The following is a 9,974-nucleotide window of genomic DNA, read 5'->3' as shown; positions in this document are numbered from 1 at the left end:
CAGCCAAATAAAATATAAATAAATATTTAAAAAATAATAATAATAACAGGGGCTTCCCTGGTGGCGCAGTGGTTGAGAGTCCGCCTGCCAGTGCAGGAGACACAGGTTCACACCCCGCTCCAGGAAGATCCCATATGCTGCAGAGCAGTTAGGCCCATGAGCCATGGCCGCTTAGTCTGCTCATCCAGATCCTGTGCTCCGCAACGGGAGAGGCCACAACAGTGAGAGGCCCACATACCGCAAAAAAAAAAATAATAAAATAAATGAATGAGGACAGAATGATGGTCTATGGTATTTATCCAAAATTATAAGAGAATATTTACTGCACATGATATTTAAAATAAAAACAGTACTAACCAGTCTTCCCACAAAACACATGTATCATTTAATCAGTCATGGGAACTATTCCAAACAAGGTATATCCTATAGTCCTGAATACAACCGGACCTTAATAAATTTTGACGACAGAATGGTGAGAAGTCATAATTGGCTAGGACTGCTTAAATATGCTTTTATTGCATCTTCTAAAATTAACGACTTACTAAATACAAGGACACTACAAATTTCAATGTGATTGTTACCTGATAGTCTCGAAGACCAACCAATATAATGTCTGAGGTATTTATCCAAACCTATAAAATAAAATTTATTGTATATTATATTCAAAATAAAAACAAGTTATATAGACTGCAATGTTAAACCATTCTTCCTACAAAAAATATGTACTATTCACCCAGTGTGGAAAACATATTTACTAGGAAATAGGGAAAAACTATAGAATATAGTATACTGTGGGTGTGTGTGTGTACACATGCGTGTGTGAGACAGACTCTAGTTATAGTTACAGTATATTAAGAAAAAACTACAGTATACAGTTTGTGTCAAATTTTCTATTTTAGGATGTTAAAAATACATAATTATTTTATTTCAATTACCTGCGAGTTTAAAAATTACAAAAACATCATTATTTGTCAGGTAAATGAAAGACTTTTAATCACAAATCACTCCTGAGATATTTAGTTATTTAACATATATGAAAATCAGTCACCTACACAAATACAGCCATCCAGTCACCAATCTACATAAATACAGGACTAAATCCCACCATTAATTGGAAAAGAATGACTTAACAGACCAAATATATTTTTTAAATAAAAAAATTAGTGTTGAAGGAACTTTTAAACAATGTGATCAATAAATCTGAAGTTTTTACTGAACTAGTAAAAACTATGATCTAACATATTCCAAATTTTCCTAATACCATGTACAGCTGTTTCCCCCAAACCAAAATCTTAACCAAGGAACACATACTATATTTAATTAGCAATTACTTTAGTCTTCTTTAATCTTAAAACAATTCTCCAGCTTTTTTTGTTTCTTTCATGGCATAACATTTAAGAGTCTACATCATTTGTTTTATAGACTGAATCTAATTGTTTCCTCAATAGTATACATTTCTGGCATAAATCCAATATAGGTGAAACAAATAATTCTTTGTAAATATAATCCTCTATTATGGAAGTTATCACGGATCTTCTATAATTTTATGTATTTAGATTGCCATATAAATCACTATTTTTGAAGTCTTCAGGAACTCACAAAAATGAGTCGCTTGGCCCATATATTATCTAAAGCAGAGCTAAGTTTTTAAAAGGTAAATTTTGTATTAAAGTAAAACAAATCTCCATACCTACCTTTTTTCTCAATTTTCCTCTTATATGACATAACCTCTTCACACCATCAAAACACATTGCTTCCAATCTTCCATTTCCCAACATTTTGATTACCTGAGCATATTCTTAGGGAGGAAAAAAAACAAAGAAAAAACTGTAAAATACTGTTTAATTTTTCTTAAAATGTAACAATTGATATTAAGTTGGTAACTTCACTTTTACTGCTAACTTTGGATCAAACCGTAATTTTTTAAAAAAGAAAGGCTTGTTCAGTGAAAATTTTAAGTATTCTACCATGTGAGAGCTATCTGAAGGAGACATATAATAATCTTATCCAAGAAAATGAGAGCACACTTCATCTGTTGAACCATTTCTATAGCCTTTCCATCTATGCTTATATACTTTACCCTCTTATTTTTAGAGCAAATAAAAACCTACAGAAGTTGAAAACACTGATATAAGCATTAGCCAGTATGGAGCAATCTCTTCTAGATTTAAATGACAAAAGCAGGCATGGGAGTAAGGAGAAAGAAACAGGTAATTAATATAAAACCTTCACACTACTAAATTTCTTCCTAAGGACTAACATCACAGAGACCCTGGACTATTTATAATTACACTGAGAGGTAAAAGAGATCTACACTGTGGGGCTGATAAGTCAAGTCCCTTTCACCACAGGCCAACTAACCTAGCTTTACTGCTCAGCTCTTCTTCAACATGGGAGAAAATGAGAGAGAAAAGAATTTAAAAATTGGCCCTGAAAACAAACTTCTAATGTAAGGAGACACTATGAAGGCTAAGTAACTGATTATCTTTAGCCAGACAACATGTTTTCATATAATTAATAAAAATGCTGATTTTCTAGTGGCTTGCAGTATGGCATGAATAAGTACATAGTTTTTTAATAAAGTGCTGGAAATTACTAAAACAAACAGAGAAATGTGAATGTAGATTATACACTAGGTCTGCAATATTCAGTAGAATTTTTCCATTGAGGGAAAATTATATATTTGAATTAAACAATATGTTCATTGATAGCTCAAAATTTAATTTCAATTCATTTCAATAGCCACACATGGCTAGTGGCTACCATAAAAAACAGTACTTACTAAATAACAGTATAATCTTAAGGTTAAATTTCTAGTGACCATTCTACTGTAGCTATGCAGGAGAAAGCCCTTGTTCTTAGGAGACATATGCTGAAGGACTTAGGGCTAAAGTCTGTAACTGTATATAACTATATCTGCTAATAAGAAAGTTAAAAAGGTTAGTAAAAATTTTCAGGTACATATACAAACAGAAAATAAATACACAAAGAACACTTTAAAAACTAGTGAATCTAGGTAAAGAATACATGGGAGTTTCGTGTACTCATATTCCAACTTTTCTGTAGGCTTAACTTTTCTTTTAAAAGGAAAAAAGTGCTTCAGTCAATTTAGTTTACTTAATTTTAGTCTGCACTTACTTAAAAAGTCAGTCAACAATTATCAGTTGTTTTATTAAATTTTATGATCGTGTGCTAGTGGCACTGGAGTAGTGAGGGTCTGGTCTGATAGTCTTGGATGTATTTGTCCTACTCTACTGAATAATGTATAACATTACCCACCATTACACTAGAGTAGGAAATTTTCAGTGTTGGCAGCCACTCTGCTCTAAACCCTGAAACTCACTCTCATTTATATCATGCTTTTCCACATAGAACAAAGAAAACTATGTTTACAGAAATGCCACCAATTAATTCTCTATCAGAAATAGTATACAATGGGTTATTCAATAGACAAATTCTGAAGAAGTATGGGGTATTATAAATGAATAAAAGCAACTCTTCTGGATTGTGACTAAGATCCATTTTAGGTTAAAGACTGGAATTCATATTATCAAAAAAAGACATTAATAACTTCAAAATTCTTACCTTGTCCATCTTCTTTAAACACTAACTCTCTTTTTTCAGATTCATTCTCATTCTTACCCCTGCGCCTGTTTTTACCTCCTTTACCTAATTGATTTAAAAAGTGAATCAAAAATTAAGTGTAATTATCTATATAATATCTTACAAACTAAACTTGAAACAAGCTAAAATAAGACTTTAAACTTTATAAAAACAGAAAAGTAAAAAAAATTATCATTTAAAGAGCAGTACAATATTAACAGAACTCTAAGTAAGATTTTTAAAATTTAACCTAATTTGGTTACCCAATAATTACAATTTGTCAAAGCTTTTCTTTTAAATCCCTTACCAGATAAACATATTATCAAGCACATATCTTACTTTGACATTTAGATTTGGATTTTTCTGATATAAAACTACTTCTTATACAGAAGTATAGAGAACAAAAATCCCATTAACAGGGATAACTATTAACATTTTATTGTCCATGCTTTCAAATTAAAATTGTATTCCGTATAGTCTCTTCTACAATTTATTTTAATCCCACTCAATTTGTTTTGCATGACTTTTCATGTCAATTGAACAACAGACTAAGATGAACATTTTAACAGAGTAAACTTAATTCTTTACTTTGGTTACTTCTAATATTTTACTGTTATTTAGTAAGGCTGAATTGAGATTATCCTACAAACAAGTGCCTTATGATAAATTTATAGAAGTAGAATTTCCAGGATAAAGGTTATGTATCTACCTCCTTAGACTTCTGATGAAGTATATTCATTTATACTACCATCAGCAAAGAAGGACTATTACCTAGCCCTCTGCTACAACCATACCATGCTAAAGATTTAAAATCATACTTAGCTGTACTTTTGAATTTTTACTTTCACTAAATTTAATGTATTTGACTATAACATTATTTCCTTGTGAAACTTTCTACTACATAATGAAGGAATTAGGCTACTTCTTCATAGCATTTTATTCCCATTCCAAAACCTATGCAAGAGCACCCATTTCCAATAGATGGGAGAAATGGCTGTGACAGATAGTAATAAGGGACCCATGGGAAGAGTTTGAAACAAAAATCCCAAACAGAATTTAAAATGTGCACCTGGCACTGTAAAAACTGACATCTATCTTCTTGAATGCACCCTCTACCTGCTGGGGCAGCCTCACATTGCTGTGCTATACTAAAAGGTAGGTGGTCTTCACAATTCCCTGACGTATCTGGATTCACTATCCTATACATTAAGGACACAACATTCAAGAGGGAAAAAAGTGTTTATTTCAAGATATAAAACATGCCAGAACTTCAAAATACACTGTAAGCTCTGTTAGGACAAGGGTAATACCTGCTTTGCTTACTTATATATCACAGTTTGCCAGTTTTTCACATAAACCAAGAGTAGTTCCTATATTTCTAAATGAATGAAAATTTAAAAATCTTATGTCCTTAGTTTGGCATAGTGCTACAATAAAATGTAGATTTCCTGGAAGTATTAAAAAAAAAAAAAAAAAAAGAAGGACCTCCCTGGTGGTGCAGTGGTTAAGAATCCGCCTGCCAGTGCAGGGTTCACGGGTTCGATCCCTGATCTGGGAAGATCCCACGTGCCGCAGAGCAACTAAGCTGTGCGCCACAACTACCTACTCAGCCTGCGCTCTAGAGCCTGCGAGCCACAACTACTGAGCCCACACGCCACAACTACTGAAGCCCGCGGGCTCTAGGGCCTGCGGGCTGCAACTACTGAGCCTGCATGCTCCAACTGCCGAATCCATGCGCCTAGAGCCCATGCTCTGCAACAAGAGAAGCCACACAGTGAGAAGACCGCGCACCACAATGAAGAGAAGCCCCCACTCGCTGTAACTAGAGAAAGCCCGTGCACAGCCACGAAGACCCAATGCCGTCAGAAATAAGATATAATAAAATAAATTTTTAAAAAAGAAGAAAATGTGATGTCTTTAAAGGGTAGGAGCATCTTACCCCAAATGTTCTTCTTAAGTGGGTCAGAGGATGTGGTGGTGTTTTTTTTTTCTGATTTAAGAATGGATTTCTAAGATTTCTAAAGAAAACAAGCCACATGAGTAAAGCAAAAGTTATTCAACATATGGTCCAAAGTAATTTTATATCCTTACTTGGGTAACCTTCACTGACACTATATTCACAGGGCTTTTGAATTTTCAAATGAAAAAAAAAAATATCTATAGAGTTTTATTTCTACATTACTAAACATCACGTCAAAAATTCAGGAGTCCTAACAACAGGTTTCAACTAAGTAACCTAGAAAATAACAGATTGGTTTTACATACACAGATTGAAATATCAAATTCAGGATGATTATCTCCAGAAAGAGAGGAAGAAAGGAGATTTCAGAGAAGTACACAGATGGCTTTAACTGAAGATATGTTGTAATTCTTAAATTCAGAAGTATAATTTCTAGTTTAGTCTATATTAACCATACCTTTAAAACCCCTTATTTTACTATCAAGTAATAAAATCCATTTAAAATTGTCTTTTGAAAGAACTGAGAATACAACAATGTACTGTATTCAATACAGATACTGAATATTTGAATATCAATATTGATACTGAAAGATAGTTCATCTTTCTTTCTAAAACTAAGTTCAGGCAAATTTCACAGATCTCTTCCTTAAATCAGGTGTTGTAAATCAACTCTAACTAAAATTTCTAAAAAAAAATCAGATGTGATTTGGAGATATTCTCTGATGTGATCTTACTTAGGCATCAGTTAGTTTAAAAGTCCTACAGAAGGAGGGAACTTATTATCTAAGTTCCTAAGGATGGAGAGAAGCATAGGAAGACAACATTAACAAAAATTTATTGGACATCCAATAAGTACCAAGTTGTAGTAATCCAAGATTCATAAAACAGGTATTATTCCCTTTAGAATATACAATCTAGTGAGGGAGGCTGAAACTTCATTACTAGAAATACGGGTGGAAACAAGATATTTTTTGAAATATACTGTTATTTGTGAGATAATCAAGAATTATATATATAAGGAAAACATTGGTATACGCCTTATCTAATTTACCGAACATATGGTTAGAAAGACAACCCTACTGTTGCACTGAATAATTAGCAGGAAAACACTTGCTAGAAAAAGAATCTGTGAGCTGGTTTATGGGCCACAGAAAGCTGTGAACTCAACAGGGCAAGCAAAGAGCTGTGACCAAGTATCACAAAGCAAAGTAAGTGGTGACAGCTACAAAGAGAAAATGAAGTAGAATCCGTGCAGCAAGCAGTTAAGTAGAAAGGAGACACAGTAGATATGAGTGTCAAGAATGAATGAAGGGAGATTTCTTGTGGACTGTGAAATGTAATGCTATGCTGCCTTCTTTGCCCTTATAGTTTCCCAGGAGGCGCTGTAGAGATTAAAAATGACAGAACTCAGGTCTCTAGAAAGGAAAACTTCTTTAAGGAGTGACGGTCCGAGTGCTCTGCTTTACTTAGGTTAGGACTCCCATTTTGGAAGTTCCAAGCAACGTTATTGTCGAATCTGATAATTTGTGAACGGGTTGCCTCAGAATAACGATGGGTAGAAATATTTACTACCAGAATCTATGCTATGAGAAAAGAAGGCTGAAAACTTTTGCAAATGTATAACATACCTTGTACACAATGTTCAAGTTTGTGACGGAAGGAGAAAAGTAAACAGGCAGAGATGAACCTAAATACGCCACAAGCTTTCACCTAGTGTTTACACAGAAGCAATGTCTTCTGTGTACAAAGAAAATATGTACGAAGATTTAACGGTCACAAAAGCAAGAATCACTGGTTAAAAAGTGGTCCTGGTCAGTCCTGGGAAGGGCCCAACGCCGGAGAGGCCAGGCGGCCCAGGAGAGGCTCTCCAGGTTCGTAACGCGCCGCTAGTTAGCCTGCCGTGAACCAGGAACAAATTTTACACTCTCCGTCTAGAGGCCCTTAGAATAATGGCGTCGGTTGTATAGCAACGTGAGCAAAGTGGGAGGGAGATAGGAGTAGCTTCCCAGCTCCTGTCCCGACAACAGATTCCCGCACAGAGACACCAGCCAAGCACGAGAAGGAAGAACTACCACCGCCGCGAGTCACTGCCAATGACACCAAGCCGAGCAAAACCATGGTTTCGGAACCCAAGGCGTTACCTTTATTCTTGGGCATGGCGGTAACTAAGACCTCAGCGTTTCCAACTGGGTTCCGGTGTCGGTGGCGCTGCCAGGTAATCCTCCGAGGTGCCGAAAGAAATTAGTAGTTACAGACTCCGAAAAGACAGCTCAAGCGAGCTCCGCAGGCAGCCACGCTTACTGGCAAGCAAACGGCTGCGCAGGTGGCTTCACGACTTCCCCATCCCCCAAGCTCGACCGCTCCCCTCCGTCCCCGCTACTGCGCAGGCGTAGCCCACAGCTACTGACTTCCCGCTGCTAGAGAAAGTGAGACACATTGTGGGCGGTTCCGGTAGGAAAATGGAATCTTTCGAGCGCCAGGCTCTGCGCTGACAAGAGGAGGATCAAGTATAGAGTAGGCCCACGACGTTATCCTACTTGGAAATCACCCGAGCTGTCTCCTGCTTTTGAATACACTTCTGCTACTCTGTGATAATTGCCTTTTCCAGAAAATTTCTTGACTGTTAACTTTTATTTTACCTGTCTTCCTTTTCAGAGAAACAAATTCCAGCATGATGCTCCTGTAAGAAGTCTCTGCCTAATACATGAAAAGCGGTGGAGGAACCAGTGAGAAAAGGGTGTGTGTCTCTCAAAGCACCCGAACAAAAGGGCATAGGTTCAGAGGCAGGAACCTCTTGAGGTTCGTTAGAGATCCCACTCTGAAACATTTCAGTGATCCAAGGCAGGGGCTCTTGGTAGTAGAGGGGTAGAGCACCAAGAGTGTGGCTCCAGTGCCAGGGCCGGAAGCAGGTTCATCCTGAGTGCGGAGAACTGCTTCCCCAAGCTGCTTAACAGGGAGGAGTGGGAAGAGCCCCTGTAGTTTCTCAGAGCTCCATCACTGAGAACTGGGAGGACGTGAAAGGCTGGTTACTGGGTCAAGGTGCCTGAAATGCCTAAATTAACAATCTCTTTTTCAATCTCTGCCTCTTGGCAGAAACAGTAGAAACTAGAGGGATTTTTTTTTTTTTTCATTTAGGAGATTTCATTTGCTGGAGTTTAAGATGAAGAATTTCAGCAGTGTTCCTTTTAGGTGACTTACCTAGAAGGTGAGAGAGCTGGTTTACCAGATTAACTAAATCTGCGTGGACATAGTTTCCCATTCCATCCTGGTCCTTTTAACCACCAGGGGAAAACAATCCTTGTTTAGTCCATTAGTAAACAAGAGTTAAAAGCTACCCAGGTGAAATTAACATTTAAAGGAAGAACAGGAATTCAACAAGTATCTGAAGTCAATTGTAATAGTCATGAACAGGTTCATCAGATTTTGTGTGCAAGCCTGAATTTCATTACACCCAGCAGGCTTTGGAAACGCCCTAGGAATTTCTCCATGAAGTTGCCTGATGACTGTCTGAGCGTGATCATATAATAAGTTAGTGGGCTCATCTCCCAGTTGTAATTCTAGAGACCTTTGAGGACTTTTCCAATCAGGGGTTTTCATCTGAGGCTGGGCATGCCCTTCATAGCACATTATCAGCTGATATAAGTCAGAGAAACTAGGTTGATAAGTTTGAATGAATATATTAATTTCGTTAACAAATCTATGAGAGTCTTTGGTTATGTTAGGAAAATCTTTGACTATGGCTTGCAGTTCAGCTTTAGTCCTGTGAGAATAAGAAATTAAGGGTTTAGCTTCTGGATCCTTAGAAGGCTTAATTTTAAAGGGACAAGTTCCGATGGGTACAGAGGAAAAGGGGGTGGGGAGAGTTTCAGGGAAAAAGGAAGTTTGGTTAACAGAATTAGTATAGAGGATTTGAGGGTATAGGGGAGGCATAGATACAGGAAAAGGAGGAAGATGGCACGGAGGCAGAGCCTGATGAACTTTTTATTAGTTGTTCATATTGTTATCTGGGCAGGCCAGATCTAGCATTGGATGAAAACTGCTAAATGAAAAAATTCGGAAAGGTCTCTAGAATTATAACCTGAGACCAGCTCACAAACTTAGTATGTGATCAGGCTCAGGCAGTCACCAGGCAACTTAATGGAGAAATTCTTAGGGCTTTTCTAAAGCCTGTTGATTGGAACAATATTCAGGCTTGCACACAAAATCTGAAAAACCTGTTTATGAATATTACAATCAACTTCAGACTCTTTTTTTTAAAGAAAATTCTGTTCTTCCTTCAGATACTGATTCCATCTGGGTAGATTTAAACTCTATGTTTAATAATGGACTGAATGAGAACTGTTTTCCCCTTGTTTTAAAAAGGACTAGGATGGAATGGGAAACTATGTCCACCCAGATTTAGTTAATCTGG

At 36.7% G+C, this 9,974-nt stretch overlaps 1 protein-coding gene across 1 annotated transcript in view; it reads right to left on the bottom strand.

The window, feature by feature from the left end:
• LOC112407141 (eukaryotic translation initiation factor 1A, X-chromosomal-like) overlaps window positions 1–7,904 on the bottom strand; it is a 13,302-nt gene extending 5,398 nt beyond the window's left edge. The window contains exons 1-4 of the mRNA XM_024756309.1: window positions 7,705–7,904; window positions 3,586–3,669; window positions 1,695–1,798; window positions 582–632 (exon numbers count right to left, since the gene is read on the bottom strand). Coding sequence (XP_024612077.1) covers window positions 582–632; window positions 1,695–1,798; window positions 3,586–3,669; window positions 7,705–7,720 — 255 coding nt within the window. The 5' untranslated portion in view covers window positions 7,721–7,904. The remainder of the gene's footprint in view (window positions 1–581; window positions 633–1,694; window positions 1,799–3,585; window positions 3,670–7,704) is intronic.
• Between the last annotated feature and the right edge of the window lie 2,070 nt (window positions 7,905–9,974).

This window comes from Neophocaena asiaeorientalis, unplaced genomic scaffold (genome assembly GCF_003031525.2).
Source record: "Neophocaena asiaeorientalis asiaeorientalis breed wild unplaced genomic scaffold, Neophocaena_asiaeorientalis_V1.1 scaffold262, whole genome shotgun sequence".
Taxonomy (NCBI): Eukaryota; Metazoa; Chordata; class Mammalia; order Artiodactyla; family Phocoenidae; genus Neophocaena; species Neophocaena asiaeorientalis.
Note: the sequence above shows the minus strand (reverse complement) of the source record. Positions and strands in the feature narration are given on the sequence as shown.